This window comes from Etheostoma spectabile, chromosome 18 (assembly GCF_008692095.1).
Source record: "Etheostoma spectabile isolate EspeVRDwgs_2016 chromosome 18, UIUC_Espe_1.0, whole genome shotgun sequence".
Lineage (NCBI taxonomy): Eukaryota > Metazoa > Chordata > Actinopteri > Perciformes > Percidae > Etheostoma > Etheostoma spectabile.
Genome location: NC_045750.1, coordinates 4,138,116 through 4,158,888, shown reverse-complemented (window position 1 = coordinate 4,158,888; position 20,773 = coordinate 4,138,116). Strand labels below are relative to the sequence as shown.

Genomic DNA, 20,773 nt, shown 5'->3' with positions numbered 1-20,773 from the left:
TTCAATCAAAACTTGTTGATATTACTGAGCTCATTCTGAAAATATTACATCACCGGAGATGCTGGATTCTGCCATTTGACAGAGAACGATGGAATCCTTCTAACTTAAGAGTTGTCGCGCCCAAAACACTGAAAAGCAGCAATCATCAACCACGGCAGCTGCCTCTGCAATAAACACGCTTTGTTTGTTTGTGCTTTCTAGAACGTGCAGTGTAAATAGGAAACCTTATTATCAATGAATCACTGCCCAGACGTACATACATGCAAACATTTCAGTGGAAAGGTCAGTTTCTGGGCTTTGTTCGTCACAGTTTAAGCGGCATTTTATTTTCCTGCGTTAGCAACATAATAGAAAAATACAGCAACACTGACAGAACTACAAACATGAACGCACGCCCAAAGGCTCTAACATAGTCTTTCTCTTCACTCATGGTGACTTGGAACAGACACAACTGTTGTCACCAGTAGTTTTATTTTAACTTTATTCGTCAAGCTGTTTTTAAAACATAAGATAGGAAAATGATTTGCAGCAAAGATGAGATAAATTGAAAATAATTAACAAGAAAAGCAATTAAGAGCTTCAACTTAAAGGCCCCTTTCAAAGGTTTTATAAGTAACTCTAAAGATGCCAGATTTGTTTAACAAACCAAGTTTTTATTTAAAAAAACTGAAATATATAGACTTTAATGGACCACAGAAACAGAAATATGCTGTAAAATAAAAATCTTTTTCGTCAGCCTGAAGTTGCCAACATTATATTCCAGCGGGCCTGTTATTCTTAAAAGTCAGAAGTGTAAGCACCTGGGGAAGTAATCTTTGAGTCATAATAATACATAATAATGTAATTATCGTTAATGCTATCATACCCCTGGAGATACCTACAATGAATAATTATCGGAGTAGTTTTCAGCACTTAGATTAATCTTTCATGATGATTCAGAGCTGAAAAATGGTATAAAACCCACTGGGTGTGGTTTACAAGGCTGGAACTGTGAATTTTCAGCCATCCAGTACGAACTCTGGAGCTTTTCTGCCTCGCAGTGTCCTGGCCTCTGTTACTTAGAGGCTACAGTTACCGTACAGACAGACATGCTTTCCTTTGAGTGTCTTCAATGTGATCAATGAGTTCCATGAAAATGTTTTAATAAGCAAAAAACTATCCACCGAGGTGTTTTAATGCACATTCTGCCTCTTAATGTAGGATAAGGATATACTGTCGCTGCAGTAATTAAACAGAGGGGGTGAAATGTTTGTTTATCCCATAAATGTATAAAACCTGGATACAGCGTTGACAGAGATGCTCAGTGGTGCTTGAAGCCAGAGAAATTCAACTGCCATGTATAAAACTACCCGGATGATCAGAGGTGCTTCCACACTGTTTGACCCATAGAGCAGTCGCACTTGAAACTTCCGCCGGCCGAGCCGGCTACTTCCACGTTAAGCACTCCGCTATTTTGAATGGGGATTTAATGATTTAATCGTGCGGCTCTTCTAGCCTTTCCCAATGTTATTGTACCTTATGGTCTATCAGATTCTGATAGTGAAACGAGTCAAACGCTCAAAAAAAACGTATCCACTGATTTACAGACATCTCTTCAAATTGGCTTTAAATCCGAGCGCCCTTCTGGGGGCCTGTTTTATCCCGCCAAAATTATTAACATTGCTTGTTTAAAGAAGGTTTCTGACTCTGGCAAGACTTACCACTCTCAAAGGTTGAGATAACAGTCGAACAAAAGACAAGAGAGTGAAGGATCTTTCCAATGAACCGTCTTTGACTTCATTTAAGAGGGTTTACTTGACAAATCTCCATTTCTGAGGGGTGATATAGAAAATAATTATTTAGCATAGAGTGAAATTTCATTCAGAATAATCCAGTTAATCTGACTTTGATGTATACATATATATGTTAGATCTGATGCTGATGATTGGTGGAATACAAATCTTCCCTTTCTCCTGCAGCCTCCAGTAGAGGACAACACGAGATCACCATCCCCGCCGGTCTGCCTCAGTACTGCTTTGATGGACTCTCTCCTGATGCTCTGTACCACGCCACGGTCTTCGTTCAGACCCCAAACCTGGAGGGTCCAGGAGTCAGCACAAAAGAGAGAACATGTAAGTGTGGCATTTGGATGTAACTCTTCAGAATGAAGGTTTTTAATCTTTTCTACAGATCTTTCTCAAGGAACCTTTAAAAGAACTGTTTTTAGCTAAAGACACGTCTGCTGAATTGTAGGATAAGTCACAGTTTGCAAATCTGAAATTTGACACAACTTGCTGGTGCTGTGTTTTCTGTCATCACACTCATTAGGTCTACTTGATCAATTACTTCACTTAAAACTCAATGGGTGAAGTGAATGTAGTTTACACAGCTCCTGAAACAACTAGACATGTCCATGTTTTAATATAAAAATGCAAACCCAAATTGCAGATTTTTTTTTTTTCCTTGGACACTGGACATATTTGAGATCAGAATCAGAAAATAATTTAAAACCAAGTATGTAACACTTTGAAATTTGCCTTGGTGGTTGGTGCATACATGAACAAACATATTAAACATTAATATGAAATAAACATTATATACACAAACAAATATAAGCAAAGTAGCTGTTTAACATAAAAAAGAGGCTGAATTGTTTAGTGCAGATATTATACGACACATATAATGGTTAAACGTTTTCAGATGCTGCCAGACTGCAATGATATGCTTGTGTAGCCTTCACATCCGCAATGGAAAAAAACACAAAGACAAGCCTGTGGAATGCTCCTCGCCTTAAATTTGTAAACGAAAAACATGTATGTAGTGACGTGCTCCACGTCCGGTCAGAATGTGAACTGTAAAGTGTCTGAGATTCAAACACTCTGCGTTATCCAAACACTTGATTTACAACATGTTACTTCAGCGATCCAAAACAATGACTTCACCGTGTTTACTGTTCTGTATTTATTACAAATATGTTGATGGCAGTTTGTGACGTGTTTTGTCTTTCTCACAGTGGTGAAGCCAACTCCAGTTCCAACGCTCCCCCCAGCCCCAACCGCTCCACCCACCATCCCCCCAGGATGGGCAGGTTAGTGTCTAAAGGCATCCAGAATCCTTTGGGTGGGTAAACACGGATCTCCAGGTAATGCCGCCTTTCATCTGCATGTAGGGGAACACAGAGCTGTTTGGAAATCTGCAGACTTCCCGTTACAGTCTGCAGATTTAAAACCAGCTCTCTGTGCTACCGTACATGCTAGCCAGCTTTGGTTGACCAGGTGTTACCAAACACTGAACTAATGACATTTTTAGGCAACCAAAATGTTCCAGTTTCAACATTTTGGCTAAAGTGAGGATACTTTTCAGTGTTGATTTCTCTGTTGATCATTTTCTGGATCAATATATAAGTTGTTTGGCCTATAAAATGTCAGAAAGCGGTGAAAAATGTGGATCAGTGTTTCCCACCGACCAAGATGACGTCCACAAATGTCTTGTTTTTCCACAGCTCAAAAGATATTAAGTTTACGTCACACGTCACAGGGAACAGAAGACACTAGAAAAATATTCACATATAACAAGATGGAATCAATGAATATTGACTTTTCCATAACAAATGACTCAAACCGATTTATCGATTATCAAAAGAGTTAATGATTAATTTAACAGCTTACAACTAATCAATTCGTCTTTGCAGCTCTAATGAAAATAACCGTTAGTCGCTTTTCTAATTCATTGTGGATGATATATCAAATTTCAATTGAATCTTTACAGATCCGATTTAGTAAAAGGTTTGCTGCTGTTTGTAAAAGACATTAAAACATCTTCCCAGGACTCATGCCACATTCAGAAACAGCAGGTCCGACCTAGCCGCTCTCCCAAAAACCTCTTTGTGTGAAACCCTGGTGATTTGGCCCGGGCGATGCCTTGAGCGCCGACTCTTTCTGGATCTGACTCATTTCAGTGTGTGATGCCCTATTCCCTGCTGGTGATTGTGATGGTGCCCTGCGGCCTGGTCGGCGGACTTTAAAGCTCCACGTTGACTTGTTTTTCTTGCCTCAGTTTGCAGAGGTGCCAAAGCAGATGTGGTGTTCCTCATCGACGGCTCCTGGAGTATCGGCGAGGAGAGCTTCACCAAAGTCGTGCACTTTGTCTCCGGCATGGTGGCTGCCTTCGATGTCATCGGACCCTCAGGAATGCAGGTTGGTATTCATTCAATAGCAAGACAGGGTAGCTCTCTGACAAACAATACAATATACACAAGTTTTGTTTTTATTTTCACAATTAAAACCTACAGTAATAAAGATCAGTGGATGTGTCCAGGAAAGGAAGGGGAAGCCATGGGGGCTCACACACATATAAAAAAGATTAAATCATAAAGTTGAATCATAAGCATCAGACTACTAGACTAATAGCAAAACAAGAAACAACAAAAGAGAGTTGAATAAGGGGAAAACAAGTTATTCAAAGGTTAATTAAAGGTTTTTCAACTGAGTCCTGCAGCTGTGTGATGACCAGATGAGTAGATGACTTTCTACTTTTAAACTGTTCCAGACAGAGTGACTTGTAGATTGAGACCAAGATGTGCAAGTTAAATGGAAGTCCTTTTATAGCAAAACAGGAATCAGTCTCCAGAGGGGAAAGTAAGTACAGACAAATAGAGAAGAAAATACTAAAAATAAATAAAAGTAAGAACAACATTTTAATGAAATAAAATGTCTAATTAGTACAAAGGTCTGAGAGTTGATTCAAATGTTTTGAAAATCCTCAGGCAGGGAGACATGATGAAAATAAAAACCATGGCAGATGTCTGATTGACATCCAAACAATTTCAGTGGGACAACTTCCTACATGTTTACACTGCTTGAAACCTTTGGTTTTTAAATCTGTATTTATACTACATTGTGTTTATATATTTAGTCTATAAGTAGTTTTTTCCTTATCGACGGTCTTTCTGACAGACAGAAAGTTGTTCAAAAATACTTCCATAAAACTCATCTGTCCATCAGGCTAAAGAAACATTGCTATACAGTCTATAATATTGCTGCTAAATAAGAAATATTTTTAACCTGTTTTCCGAGTTGCGACTTTGTTCACCAATCCAGAAAAAAACAAAGCTGGAAGGTTTTTGATTTATAATGCCATGAAACAATTTAAAAAGCTTATCAGATATATTTATCAATATTAATTTAGTTCTCCAGTATATTCAATTTTCAGCAGTGACACTTGCGTAAAATCAAACTTAACTTCACATGATTGTCTTTTTCTTGCATTATACAACCATGCTCTTGTAACTGAACTGATAGTAGAGTAGAGTAGCCACATGTGTGTTTTACTTTAAATCAAGGCACTAATATTAAGGTTGTCATATGCTTTATTTTATGGTAAAACTGTTATTCGGGGCTCTTGTATATATCTTCCGACACTGTTCCTGATTTCCTACTAATGTCAGTGATGTGACTTTCCAAACAGGTGTCATTTGTGCAGTACAGCGACGAAGCAAAGACAGAGTTCAGGCTGAACGCTTATCAAGACAAAGGCGTTGCCATGGCTGCACTTAAACTCATCCCTTACCGAGGAGGAAACACCAAGACAGGTTAGATCTCGGACACACAATCCATCAGTCACAAAGACAGACAGAGAGACAGACAGTTAAACAGACAGACAGTGAGACAAACAGTGAGACAGACAGACAGACAGACAGACAGACAGACAGACAGACAGACAGACAGACAGACAGACAGACAGACAGACAGACAGACAGACGTTTCGCTGATACAGTTTTCCTCTGTTGAGCAGGAGCGGCGCTGAAACACACCTACGAGAAGGCCTTTTCGGTCGAAAATGGAATGAGGAGAAACGTTCCCAAAGTGGTCGTAGCAATCACTGACGGACGCTCTCAGGATGAGGTGAAGAAGAACGCTGCCAAGCTGCAGCACGCAGGTAACGGCCCACAAGGATGGGGGTTATTATAGGAAACCAAAATCTAAAACTGAAAAGCTTTTTTTAGTAAACTGAAACTACGGTATACAAAAACTAAAACCTTCAAGAAAAACTAAACTGAAACTATATTGTGAGCTTGAAAAACGACTAAAGATGAAATACAAATGAACGCAGATGTTTTAGTTTCTTAGCTATAATATTTCACGACTGAAAAGCAGGGGACACCACGAATTCCAGTCGAGTCATGAACCACAGAAATTGAAAAAACTAAAAGAAAAACTGAAGGGAAATGTATTGTTTGACATATATAACTTGTATTGTGCAATTCCTTCAATAAAAAAAAGAAAAGAAAAGAAATTTAAAAACTATATAAATAAAAAATAAAAAAAATCTGAAAAACTGAGACTAAACTGAAACTAGACACACTTTGGAAACTAACCAAAACTAGACTAAAAGGAAATCAAAGTCCAAACTCAAAGAAAATGTTAAAAAGCTATTAGAGTATTCAGTTATCGTCTAATTTCTACCAGTTTCTGATGACTGTAGTACTGTATTCCCCATGACCACTGAAGTTTGGTCAGTGCAGTGTGAACTTTTAGCATCTACTGATCCCGTTTCAACTATTTGTTGGACAGTAAATTCTGTTAACACACTGAAGAGAAACAGCTTGTACCAATCTGAATACCACATTACTGAAAATACCCTGGTTCAGATGTGTGTGGATAGTTTCCCTTTTTCCGCTCTGGGATAATTTCACAGAATTAGGTGCAACTGGAGGCAGAGAAATCGAAGCAGTAAACTAATATATTACCTCTCAACGTGCCAACCAATCTGGTTTTAATGATATTCTGAGTGTATTTCTATGTGCTGTCTTCAGGTTACAGTGTTTTTGCCATCGGTGTTGCTGATGTGGACTTTGTGGAGCTGCAGGAGATCGGCAGCAAACCCAGCGACAGATACGTCTTTGTTGTGGACGACTTTGACGCTTTTGACACCATCAAAGAAAACCTGATTAACTTCATTTGTGAGACCGCCTCATCAAGTGAGTTAGCACCATATCTAGTGCAACAATACAGCCTGTTTATAGCTTGTTTCACCCTCATGCTGTCTCGGGTCAAATTAGAAAAATCATCAGAAAAATGGGTTTCTGTTCAACCCTTGTGTTCCCGTCGACGATGCAACGTTTAGTTTTTCTGGGTCAAAATCTAAAAAGTACTTTTGTTTTTTGTCAGCGTTTTTTTTGACTTTCCGACACTTTTGTCACTTTTCCCGATGTTTTAATCACTTTTTTTCTGCGCTTTTTTGAGGTTTTATTCCCACGTTTTTTATAGCTTTTTTTGAGATTTTTGTCATCTATTTCAACGTTCTTTTATCAAAACACACAAATTTAACGAAAAAAGTGAACTGATCGTTTGTTTTACTTGTGAAGAACGTCACTTTTTTTCGACAATATGGTTAAAAGAAACCCAACATTTCTGATGTAGAAAGTTTTTTAAAAAAGGTCAAATTTGACCTGAGGACAACAGGAGGGTCAGGGTGCTCTTCAGTGTTCACCGTTGCTGAATTTGTGGTCTTTTTTCTTTCTTGTTCCACAGCGTGTCCCCTGATTTTCCTGAATGGATTTACTTCACCTGGTTAGTGCAAATACTGACGAATTTTTAAGGGAAAAAATCATCACTTACCAAGCACAGAAATCACTCTTGTCCTTTAAAATTTGTCTGGCATTCCTTAGGCAGATGTCCGTGAGATGTCTCATTTAAAGACAAAGCTCCTGATCTGCTGTGTTTCAGGCTTCCGGATGCTCGAGGCGTTCAACCTGACAGAGAAGACCTACGGTTACGTTAAAGGTGTCTCCATGGAGCCGGGCTCCTTCAACAGCTACACAGCATACCGACTCCACAAAAACGCCTTCCTGACTCAGCCCACATCGTGAGTCTCACAGGATATAACTTCTGTTTTGTCTGAAGTTTGGTTGACCAACCTCTTTTCTTTATGGACGGTTGTGTGATCGATGTTTTTCCAGCATCGACCTGCTTTGGATTGTAGATTTGAGACTAAAGTATGTCCAGGGTCACTTAAAGTTACTCTGGGGCCTGAGATTACATCTCAGCTAATCCAAGAACTGCTGGTAGCAGTTGCATTTATTCAACACATCTGAATGTGTTTATATTTTACTTACTCATGGAATCATTTTCTTGTAATTTACGTAGGCTACGGGAAAGCTCTGCATGGAGTCTCCACACAACGATAAATTATGCTTAAGATTTTTTCCGGTAACTTTCTGTTCTCACGGAAATCTCTTTTATCCATGTTTTTATTATGGTTCGAAGGGGTTCTGCCCAAATCTAAGATAAATAGGTATTTTCAGCTGTACTGGGAAATAAAAATAACAACTCTGACATAGTTTTGTTAATAAACCCAATACTCATCTGAGCTGCTGATGATCAATGATTAAAAAGCGGGGCGTCCCTGTGTCTCTTTAAGTAAACAATTTACGAGTTTGGTAAAGGCTGTCTTCACTGTTCAGACTGGAAAAGAACAAAGGGAGGAGGATGTTTAAAACGCAGTTTGAATGGTAATTATCAGTTCAGAGGTGATATCAAAGGTGATTTCAACATGTTGATATAGGGAAACATACATTGAACATTTTACCTGAGATTATAAAACCCTTTAAAAAGTCTCCTAAATGTGTCATATTAAAAACATATTAAACTGAGGAACATAGGAAACTCAACAAAAAACGTTTTATCTGATTTAAATTGGTGAGATGTTCAAATTTATGTTGCCCAGTACAGAGGAAGATGCAGATTTATCTTAGGACAGAAAACCTACACATCATTTTTATGCAGCGTTTAAGAAAGAAACACTTTATGAGAAACCGTATGTAGGATGCTAGTGGAACAGTGGCTAGCTTGGAAATGAGTAACATGGACAGTCAGCTGTTAGCACTCTAACAAATATTACTTAGTACGACTAGTGTACATTGTTTCAGTCCCTCCCCTCGTGTAACAACTCAACCGATAAGGTTGGAAGATGCCATTTGAATGATTCACTCATTCTTTTTTTGTCAATAGTTTTTGTTGTCTACCATTTTTTTATTGAAGATGCATGAGAATCACACACTGCCCCGCTGTGTTCGAGCTCATTCTCTTTACGAACTGGGTCAGTGGATTTACGACGCTCTGTGAGGTCAAGCAGCACTCTCTCTCTCTCTCTCTCTCTCTCTCTCTCTCTCTCTCTTTCTCTCTCTCTCTCTCTTTCTCTCTCTCTCTGAAGCCTTCGTCAGGCCACTGAGTGCAAACCCAACCGCAAAACAACTGTGAATGCTGGCCACCCGCCACCCAACATAGGCGTCCTGTATCTAGAACATTGCATGCAACACCAAAGGGGTGGAAAACAGCTTGATGATGACTGTTTACCAAGTGTGACTTCCCAAAATGTGTAGTGACATCAGAGGGGCACATGAGAAAACATCCTGCTCTGATATATATGCCAGTTATGGAAACATTATTTAAGTCCTTTTACTCATGTAGAAGTAGCAACACTCATTGCAAAAGAATTTATACGTTCCATATGAATGCATCTGCTTTTCATTAGGTTTTTCACCTTTTTTCCTCTTCTGTCTGATGTTTCTGGATTCATATTCCTGCTATACTGTTCGGTTGATAAATCTACAGCGATGCATCATATTCTATAAGATCATCATATGTTTGCAGCATCGCTGTCCTTTGAGAACCATGTGTCTTTAAAAAGTTTCACAACTTTTCATGGTGTCAGGAAAAACAGTCTGTATTTTTAATTTCATAGCATGAGAGCTCTAAATGTGACTAATATTTTATTCATTTTATGTTATAAGAGTACAATCATATAACTTCATTAAATGTTTTATTGAATTACGGTAACGTGACTTTGTAAATACTTATCTCAGGCTTGAAATTTACACTGATTTTACATTATATGGCTATGAAGTTGGCATTATATTTCATGGTGGTATTAAAAAGATCTTCAAGTCCAAAATGTAACTTCCTGGGGGCACCATCATGTAACATCATAAAGGCCTCTGTCGGCTAAAACGTTGAGTGTGCCTTATCTGTACAATTAAGTATTTTTCCGAAGCATTCAGCTGTTGTGCGGACTTCACTCGTCATTTTTGAACACTGATTTTTACATGGATGATATTTTTGACTTTGGTATCCTGTAACATGTCATCTCTCTGTGTCTTTTCCTGAACAGAGATGTCCACCCTGACGGTCTTCCCCACGCCTACACCATCATCCTGATGCTCCGCCTCCTGCCCAACTCGCCCACCGAGGCCTTCGACATCTGGCAGGTGTCTAACAAAGATCACAAGCCAGAGACCGGCGTCACCATCGACCGTAAATATCATTCTCTATTCTGATTCAGCGATGTGTTTGTGTCTGTGTGCGTGTATGCGTAATAGGTACTGGCATGGAAATGTGTGATGTGTGGATGCTGAGCAGCTGTGCCTCATTGTGTCTGTTCATGAAAAGAGTTGAGTGGGGTGTAATGAGCCGGCTGTGGCCCCCCGGCTGCTTCGGTCTCAGTTGATAACCGAGCCGACTCCTTTTTTTTACCACAAGAATCTTCCGTCTTGGTAAAGACTCGCTTTTAGTCTGTCAGCAGGAATTTCTGCTGGGCTTCAATGGAAATCCTCCAAAGAGGATTGTTCTGGTTCTTGTGTAACACAACTTGGACGACACCCGAGGTTCAGATACTAGTCCAGAGGGAGAAACAATCTGGATTATTAAAGGAATAGTTTGACATTTTGGGAATTATGCATATTTGCTTCCTGGCAGAGACTTAGATGACAATGCCAATGGTAACTGTTTCCTGCTGTTTCCTGACTTTGTGCTAAGTAGGGATGTAACGGAATGAAAATGTGGTTATAGTGACCAAAAAGATCACGGTTTTTGGTCGTATCGCGGCCTTTTTTTTAAAAAGTATCTTCAATGCCTTTAGCAGCAACTTTTTTCCTGCACGTTCTGCAGACAGGATAACTATCTTCAATCAACTGTCCTTCGGCATTCTTATAATAACCAAAACATGCCCATGCTTCAGACTTGTAGGCTGCGCAGTGCGCCTGCGCAGCAACTTCAGGAGACTCAGATGAAGCTGGGAAGGATTAAACACGCGGTTTCCACACCGTGGTAATGCACCATGATAATAATGAGATTTTAAATTGGAATGGTAATTATTTTTTTCAACATTTTTATTGTGGTTTACCGTTACATCCCTAATCTCCTGCCTTCTGTTTCATATGTAATGACAGATGTGAGATTGGCATCAAACTTCTTCATCTAACTTTACATCAGAATAAGAATTTCCCAGTGTCAATTTTTTACTCTAAAGCTGAGAACTAGTGCTGAGCGGATTTTAAATCACATTTGAAATCATCAACTTGATATTCAGTGCATTTAACGGTGTCCCACTACTATGTAATACTCTTCCCTCGAGTAAAAGCTTTTAAAGGGACACACTGAAGAGAACTTTTTGGCCTGTGGAAGTAGCTGTATGATGTCTTCTGTGATGTCTTCTGGAGGAGCTTTGTTGTTATTCCATAATGCTCATTGCATTATGGAATAATAATATTTGCATTATAGAATGTGTAGGATCCAGTGTTTTTTGAGCTTGATTCATACAAGTAACTAAAAGTTAGAATATCTCTGCTACCACAGTTTTGACCATTCTTTTTACTATCTGTCTCTTGCAAGTCCCTTGACTTAATTCAAGTTACAAAATAGGAATCACATCATCGTAGTGCTGAGCTGGGTCCTGCAGGAGTATGTGCAGATTTATCCAGTATGTAAATATGGTTCTGATTGTTTAGAGGCTTAAAACGCAGGATCACTGATTCCCAAACCCTAAAAGTAGAACTAGGCTTTAGTAACAGTGCTTCCTCTTCATTCACCTTATGGCCTGATGTAATAATAACAATAATACATTTTATTTATAATGCCCTTTACATTTCAAAAAGAAATCTCAAAGTGCTACAGAGACGATGTGTATATTTATATACTGTACATCTAAACATGTTTTGCATGATTACCTTCAAGCCTCAGATAAAAGCTGTCTGTACTTTCCGGAGCCTGTTAGCAGAATCATCTGCATAATGTTTTTGTTAATAAGTAAAAAACAAACTTTACACTCTTAGTCGAGGGTGTTGACCTCAGTGTTCATACAAGAAGGATGAGTGTGTAACATGTCTGTCCCTGTCTCTCTGCTCAGCCTTCAGCCAGACGGTGTCCTTCTACAACAAAGACACGCGTGGTGAGATCCAGAGGGTCACCTTCAACAACGATCAAGTGAAGAGGATATTCCACGGCAGCTTCCACAAGGTAAGAACCAGCAGAGTGTTGAGGCCCCATACTAAAGCTGCATGTGGTTTATCTGCCGGGTTAACTCCCAAAGATTATGAGACACTCGGGGCTGAACTGACAAACCTGCTGCATCAAATAGAAACCCTTCATCGTGCAGAAAGCAGTTTGTTTGGGTATTTTGGGTTTCAATCATAATTACGTCGAACTGAACAATACAGAAAGTCAAATGTGTTGGTTGAATTGACTAAATCAAATATCCTTTAGTTTGAGGCATGACCGCAGCGTCACACAGCAGCCAAATAGTTCTGTTTTTGTTCCCGCTGGACGTCCCGGGGTCATACAGATCCTGCGGATGCCTGAGATTCCAAATGTGTCGTCTATTACAGGCAGAGCCCCTCAGGTGCAGCTACAGACGTGTTCCTAAGAGTTATGTAGGCTCAGACATACAGATGGTCCCCTGCAGGCTGTAAGCTGCAGGGTCCACATGAAGCTTAAGCGCCACAAAATGAGACTGCCATCTGCATCTTCTGGAAATTAGAAAGTCAGTCGGATTCTCGTTGAATTGGTCTGTCATTCATCACAGAAACTTTAAAAGTTAGGAGTTTAAAAATGGGTTTGGTTTGGGGACTTGTTGATTTGTACATAAAGACGGGGAGTCACCATATTTTTTAAGGTTTAAGTGGTCGAAAAGATGAAAATGTATTATGATGCCTGCCTTTTTGTTGAGGAATGTCTCATTTAACTCTCTTTTTTGTCAGCGTGATTTTAATACACTGTCCAACACAGAGCCTTTGGCTTGATGGTGATGATGGAAGAGAGATTCTGCAGCGAAGCCATAAGGACAGTTTCCTATCAGAGAAAATGTGTTATACAGTCGGTGTAGTGACACCAAGAGTGACACTCATTTACACTCTTGGTGTACTGCTGTGGGGAAACCGTGTGGACAGCTGTGCAACAATCACAAAGTTTCACAAGGATTCATAAGCTCTTCTGAGAGGGGGAGAGTGCTAAATAATGCACTGCAGTCCCTGCTGGGAAGCTCGCCTGGAAAATGTTGGGTCACCGCTATAGCTATTAAAGAATGACATCAGAACGGCTGAGGAGCGCCAGCAGGAAGGCGGTGCTTCTCCGCCATCCGTCTCCGCTCTCGGCTTACGAGCGGTTTTGGAGGAAAGGCCCTCGGCCTGGCCTCTGGTAGCCCACCACAAAGGAGTTCTTGCTGCTCTGAGGTTGGGTTTTACCTCCCAGCATGCCTCTGCACGCTGCAACTGCTGGGCAGTCAGACTAAGCAGGAAGTCTGTCTCTCATTGGACAGTTTTTCTTGTCTGTGATTTAAATATTAGCTTCTCTACTGTGGCGACAGCTGCTCCTCTGGGCAGGTTTAGCCATGATTCATATTTGACGCAGAAGGTATTAATCTCATGCAATCTCTTTCTGCCCTCAGGCAGAAAAAATGAAAGTTAGAGTGGAATGGGAAAAAAAGGCTTTTGAGAAAATATTTGAGTTATTACACGCAGCTCTAAATTAAAAAAGGCATTTTCAGAAGGGGAGCTTCTGGATAAACTTGTGGACGCGTTTGTTTCAGTCGTGATGACATTCTCAGGAGCTTCAGAGAGAAAGTGATGCAGGATTGATCCCTGAGGGTGAAATACGTCCTTTACCTGCCCTCATCCCTCCCTTCCTCCCTCCCTCCCTCCCTCCCTCCCCCCCTCCCTCCACAGAGAGGTCAGAGTGGGCCATAAACCTGGTAGCTGTCTGGAGATCAGTGCCAAGCTCAAGGACATTGCTGCAGGGAGGACATGTGTGCGTCATGAAGGCTGAACCTCAGGCGATAATAAAACTGGACTGAAGAATCGTTTTGTAAACTTAAAGATTTAAAAGCCTGTCAGGCAGCGGGGCTGGAGAACGTTCGCTGCTGACTTGGATATTTTGAACTTGCTGTCAGCGCATTGCAGAATAGAACATGATTTAGAAAGTCTGCTGAAGCTGGATGTTTGGGTCTGTTGTCAGAACCAAACTGAGACATGTCAGGGTCCACGTCTGACTCGGCTAATTCTCCTTCCCCTCGCGACATTTTATCAACCAGCTAAATCGGCACAGTATGGATCAGTGAAATCCCCCCGCAGTTGTGTCTGAGATCTGTTGTGGATAGCCAAATGGTTTCTCAGCATCTTGTTGGTCCCATGGGACAAAACAAGGATTAAAGGAAAGATCCTCTATGTGACCTCTGTGTAAACGGTGAATGATCCGCTCCACCTGCAGAGAAATGGATTAACAGTCCCGCCAGTGACTTTCAACAGACTCAGAGAGCAGCAACAAAAACGGAAATAAATATGCTTTGAGTGATGGGGACATCTGCGAGACATTTGATCCAGAGGGCAATTCAGAGCTCAAAGTTTCAAAACAAAGTAATGAGAGAGATGATGATTATTTAGATTACAAGATTTTTAAAGTCTTAAAATTATATCAGAAACAGGTCAAAAAAAATGAGAGGAGAGATTTGGATTTGGGTCAGGCTTAAAAGAGCTGGATCAGGACATCGCTAGTGCCAAGTCGGCGAGAGAGAGAGCGAAAGAGAGAGCGAAAGAGAGAGCGAAAGAGAGAGAGCGAGAGAGAGAGAGAGAGAGCGAGGAGATGGGGAAATATTACTCTTTCACTTCCCCGGTCCAGAGGCCGGAGAGCTTCAGGGCGACTGCAGATAAATCTGTCCTACTGACCCGAGGTTCCATCTGCAGTGTGTATGACCTCACAGGCATCGTGGCCACTTTCATCTTTACTTGGATAAACATCCTCGTATTGCAGCCTGTAACTCAAACACTGATTCCAGACATCAACATCAGAGCTCAAACATTCCTTTTTGAAGGATGGTAGAAGCCGCAAATGGTAGTCACATTAAGGCATGGGAAAATAAGTACTGACCTTCTTTTTTCGTGAGTACTAAATTTTATTTTTTAACATTCTACTTGCCACATTTCACCGTTTTCTAGTGTAGACATACAATCTGCCAAACGCTAACATTTTACTCCGCCACCCTAGCTATCTCATGAGCCCACTTTTAATTTGACGGCACCCGTTCATTCTTCCATCCTCTTAAAAGAATCTGTCTGGCGATCATTAAACTAGTCTGGACCCAGCTTCTTATGTGCTTATCTGTCCCACTTATGATTGACCCGTCTCCCAGAACAAATATACTTGGGCTGAATGGAACCTGGGTCCCTGCAATCCGACATAGGTTGGCTTGAAAACTGAGCGAAGTTCTGGATTGAGAACCGCCTTTATTTTGGCGGGTTGAATGCCAGTAATGCCAGATAAAATCAAGAGGCCAATCCATCAGTTTGTGTTTTACAGGAACAGTGTCTCAGAGTTTCTTGTAAATCTCAGAGGATTTTCCAGCCTGACAAGAATAAAGATGTGAGTGAAAGCTGTGGACCTGATCACATTTAAATATTAACAGTTTCAATACAACCATATCATTGCTGTTATTGGATACTCATATCTTTTAAACTCCTGCAGACATGTAGAGCTGATATGATTAATCAATTAGTTGATTAGTTGTCAACTATTAAATCAATCGCCAACTATTTGGATAATCAATTAATCGTCTTCAGTCCTCTTTTTTAGAAAAAAAGCAAATTCCAGCTTGTTAAATGTGAATATGTTCAAGTTTCTTCTCTCCTCTGTGACAATAAACTGAATATCTTTGAGTTGTGGACAAGACAAGACTTTTAAGGACGTCAACTTGGGCTTTGGGAAACACTGATCGACATCTTTCACAGTTTTCTGAAATTTGATAGACCAAACAACTAATCCATTCATCGAGAAAATAATCAACAGACATAATCAGCAGCCATACAGACAAGTGTAAGGTATATATCTATAGGTATATATCTTTTAGCTGCTTCATTGAGCTCTTTCTCTCTTCTTCAGTCGTCTTTGTTGTGAAGGCATACTTACATTACATTATATTACATGACATTAACCAATTGGGACATTCATTTAACATCTCATAACAAAGTAAGGCAACTTTTTCACTAATGTCACGTCTGATTGTTGGTTGAAAACTGTGTTGTAAACAGAATGACTCAAGAGCCCAAACCATCTCATCCCCGTAAAGCCTCTCTCTTTTCTACAGAACGCACACCCACGTAATGGACGTTACGTAGCTACGTTAGCTACGTCAGCCTGCTGCTGCAACATACATTATGCCATTAGCTTTGGATGATAACGTAGCATTTTTACCTTAATATAAGGCAATGCTGCGCGGTGTGATGGACACGTTACAAGCTGAAGCTGCACTTGTTTTGGTTACTATTCACAGGGCATTTGTCATAATCTGCTGTAAAAACTCACGTGAAGGCAGAAAGACTTGCGCTGCTCTGGGTGTGAGGATAGAAACAAAGTCACGTGACTGGGGGCCAAGGGCATTGTTATCGTATTGATGCAGCCACAACAGCAAAAAATTAAACAAAGAAAAGTGAATTAAGGCAACAATAGACGGACTATTGTTGCCTAAATTCACTTTTCTTTGTTTCTTTTTTTGTGCTCGTCCCTGATAAGGTGTTAAAGTTTTGAGAGCAACACACTGAAACTTCCTCAGTATCTGCTAACTTTTTGAAAGCTGCTGAGCATCAGATAAAATGTCTGAAAAAAGTGTAAGAGGAAACGCTGCTGGGCTTCTCTCCTGGACGTCTCAGTGTGTCTGCTCCCTGCGGTCTGTTAAACATGACTCTGCATTTCTGCGGACGCTGACTGACCACAAGTAGCGAGCCACGGCTGCCGGCGGGTTGGAAAAGCGATGTTATCCCTCCATACAGCTGGACTCGTTCTGACTGGCTTCGAGGAATAGTTGTTGTAAAGGTTTACCGCAAAATGACATCATGAGGAGATTTGGCGAGGGAGATAGTCAGGAGAATTGCATTGTGGTATTGTGTGTGTGGGGATGGTCCAGTGGATATGTCACGTGCCTTTGGTGTGGAAGACATGGGTTCGCTGAGATACGTCAACCACTGTGTCCCTAAGCAAGACACTTAGACACACCCCTAGTTGCTCCAGACGGGTGTGACCTCTGACACATATATAACAATATAACATTGCTGCCTCACTTCCTTTACAAATAAAAGTTGAAGTTCTGTAAGATCCCTTTATTTGCCTTCCAATGAGATGAGAAGAAAGGAATTTTGGGAGATTTAGCTCCCAAAAATGTCTTGCATTTCTAGTTTTTTATGTGGGAAAGGGAGGAATCTTTGAGATGTGGCTGAGCAGAAAAGATCAACAAAGATATAGCTGCTGGTATGAAAGGACGCTTCAGCCCGGCCCCGATACTGACCTTATTAAGAGGATGAGGCATCAGCCAGACACGATGAATCCACAGCAAACCGTTTTCTTTTCCATGTGAAACTCCTGCTTCTACGTCATCAGTTCAGGAAACTTTAATATAAATACAGTTGAAGAACATTGATATATTTTCTTTCTTGACTCATTTAAGCCATACGATGAAATCGGTCGTGTATCCCTCCCCTCCAATAGGACCCACAGGAGCGTTTTCAGTCTTCATATCTAAACAACTAAAAGTTAAGGCACGCTGTTAACGTTGTCAAAGGATCACGGTTTGGTTACATGTTAACTACTTAGTTAAGTCTAGAAAGAAGTTTGTGGTTTGGGTTAAAATCCTGTTACGTTACTTAACTGGATATAGAACGTGATGTAGTTCCGTTTGCCCCGCTTTCCTTGGTGAAATTCCTGTGTGTGTTGCGTCACCTATCTCCCAGCTTTGCTCTCGTAAGAGTAATGATCTGACCTAAAGGGCACCATCCCTATAAACATTAATACGAGTTGTAATTGCTGCTTGAACAAACGACCTATGGGAGTGTTTTTTTAGCAGAGGACATTGTCTGATTCCAACACCTCACCTCAGAGTATCTGAAAATGCCAAGTTCTGATTCCACATAAGCGCTTTTCTTCATTTCCACAATTTAAAATCTGTACCGGCATCTTTTCTAATGTGAGGTAACATGAGGTCAGGGATCGCTGCAGTGCTATGAAACTAAAGACAGTCAGTCTGAAACTCTGAACTCAATAATGAAATTGACAAAGAAACAATACTTAATGTGGATCACTTATGTCGTGGCATCAATGCCGTTTGTGTTGCATCGGTGGATCCTTCACCAAAAACAGATTTTTGAAAAAGTACATTTTTTCCACTTCTTGTGGGAAAGTTGTTTTGAATAATTGCACAAGAATAACGATACATCTTATTACCCCCACCGAGGCGGTTATGTTTCCAGTTTGTCTGTCAGCCGGGTTACAAAAAAAACTAAACCTCCTGGCCTGATAATCATGAAACTTAGTGGAAGGGTGTAGCATTGACCAAAGAAAGGCCCATTACGACAGGGCGGATACACAGAGTCATTTTCACTTTCATTAACAATAGGCCATGGTCTTGTGCCCTCCTAATTTACAATAAACCTTCAGCAACTGGGGTAGAAAAAACACTTTGGAAGAGCTCTCTAAGATTTTTGGAAGTTTGCTTTTATTTCATAAGGAACGAGGAGAAATAAAGACAAGATGCAGGAGCATGCAATTAAAATAATTAAAGGTAATTCGATATGGACACAAAGGACGAGTGCAGCGTGGACTCTGATCCACCACCAGTAATCTTACTGTTGCTTTAGACGAGTTCATGGTGTTCATGAGTTACGTTACACAGATTTAAAATTTGTGACAAAAAGAGCATTTATCAGAAATTTCTTCAGAGTTTTTGGAGTTGGGACAAAAAAGTGTTGTAATGTTACATCAGCACTGGTATGTTGTGAAGTAACCTCTTTAAAATGCTCTCCTGTCTTCTAAAAGCTGCAGTATTCAGGGCATTTGGCATCTTTAAATTGTAGCACACATCAACATGGGAAATAGCATAACAAGGGGAATGAGTTTCATTTTGTTGTAAATTCCCAGATTGCGAATAGGAACAGGAGTTTAAAGCATTGGATCCAAACTGTGATTTCCTTCTCTCTGCAGCAGCTCTGATGGAGTAGTTTTTCTTCTGAATGAACAGAAAGAAGCGCTGGTTTTCCCTCTCTTACATTCCAGCAGCTAACTACAGCGGAGACGACAGAGGACGTCCTCCCTAAGCTCAGACTCAACATAACCTAATAATTTGCAGGCCATCAGGATAAAAACCAGACATAAGACTTGGTTGTAGAAAAAAGAATGTGCCAATAAAATCTACTCTCTTTTTTTTTCCTTCTTTCTTCCTTTCCCTTTCTCTCTGAAGCTCCATATCCTGGTTTCGTCCACCGGCGTCAAACTCAACATCGACTGCCAAGAAGTGGCTGAAAAAGAGATTAAGGAGGCAGGAAACACATCCAGCGATGGCTACCAGGTTCTGGGCAAGATGTCCAAGTCCATCGGCTCCAAAGGAGAATCAGCAACTGTAAGTGAACTCTGATCCTGCTGCGCTCACACAGACAGGAGAGGAGGAAGGAAATACTCAAGTGTGAATTTATAACGGATTTTACTTTTATTTGTAAATTTGTCTATCTAGTATTTGGATGATGTGCTAAGGCCTCGAGGAAAATTATGTTTGGCAGTCTGCAAATACAACAAAAACCCAAACAACAGTTGAAACCATGAAAATAAATCAGATTTCAACTGAGCAAAACCACAAGAGCTGACCCATTGCAGTGAGTGCATGTGGCTCACCATGCGATGGGAGAGCACAGGCCGTTTGTAGCAAAACTTGATAAGAGCAAATCATGTGCACATATTTTTATCAAATGTAACAAAGCGTAATGTCCGAAAAGCTTCAAAATATGCTGCCAGTGGGGATCGCCCTGTTCAAAGCATCATGGGAGCTGCAGTTTTTGAATGCCAGCAACATAAATGTTTTAAATATTTCAAACAATTCAGGCGCATTTCCCCAGTTTGAAAGTCCTTCTTCTGACTTTGGTGTGGTGATGAGCTCGTAATATGTGTAATGTGGAAAACATGGACACTACAAATAAGATATGTGTTAAACAGCCAGGAACTCACTGTTCCAATCATTCCAACACCACATGAATACAGCATAATATACATACAACTTGTGATAAAAACATTTGAACAATTCCCTAAAGTTGTTTTAGGGGCGCTATGCAGTTTTGGCCATTTCTTCGCTGTTTTCTTGCAGGTTTCTTATAGACCCCGCCCCCCCAACAGGTTTCTCTATAGACCCCCCCCCCCCTACAGCTTCGGAATACATATTTGGCAGCTCCTATGTTTACTTGTGTCTGACTCCTCCTTTGGTCAGTCTGTCGTTACCTCTTTCTCTGTTCCTCCGACAATGCTTTCCTAGCTTTCTGCTTCTTTTTTTGTCGGCTCAGCCATGACGATAGTGTGAAAAACTCCCTCCATCCTCCACCTTGTTAGCCAGTTCCTGAATGGTTGTATGTATGCAGTGCCGTGAAGCAATTCTTTACACTGCGAGACTGCCAGCCAACAAGGCCGGTGGCTCCCCGGCCCAAAGTTGCGAGGGTCATAGGCGC

At 40.6% G+C, this 20,773-nt stretch overlaps 1 protein-coding gene across 8 annotated transcripts in view; it reads left to right on the top strand.

Moving 5' to 3' along the window:
• col12a1b (collagen, type XII, alpha 1b) overlaps positions 1-20,773 on the top strand; it is a 142,205-nt gene that overhangs the window by 104,085 nt on the left and 17,347 nt on the right. For 5 of the 8 annotated variants that reach the window (XM_032543766.1, XM_032543771.1, XM_032543767.1 and 2 more), the window contains 11 exons: positions 1,959-2,111; positions 2,993-3,067; positions 4,036-4,175; positions 5,446-5,569; positions 5,773-5,916; positions 6,794-6,958; positions 7,512-7,550; positions 7,707-7,842; positions 10,147-10,292; positions 12,163-12,272; positions 19,525-19,683. In XM_032543766.1, the coding sequence (XP_032399657.1) occupies positions 1,959-2,111; positions 2,993-3,067; positions 4,036-4,175; positions 5,446-5,569; positions 5,773-5,916; positions 6,794-6,958; positions 7,512-7,550; positions 7,707-7,842; positions 10,147-10,292; positions 12,163-12,272; positions 19,525-19,683 (1,391 nt within the window). Of the gene's footprint in view, positions 1-1,958; positions 2,112-2,992; positions 3,068-4,035; positions 4,176-5,445; positions 5,570-5,772; positions 5,917-6,793; positions 6,959-7,511; positions 7,551-7,706; positions 7,846-10,146; positions 10,293-12,162; positions 12,273-19,524; positions 19,684-20,773 lie in introns of all 8 variants that reach the window. The other 3 variants (XM_032543774.1, XM_032543769.1, XM_032543773.1) reach the window with 1 other exon arrangement.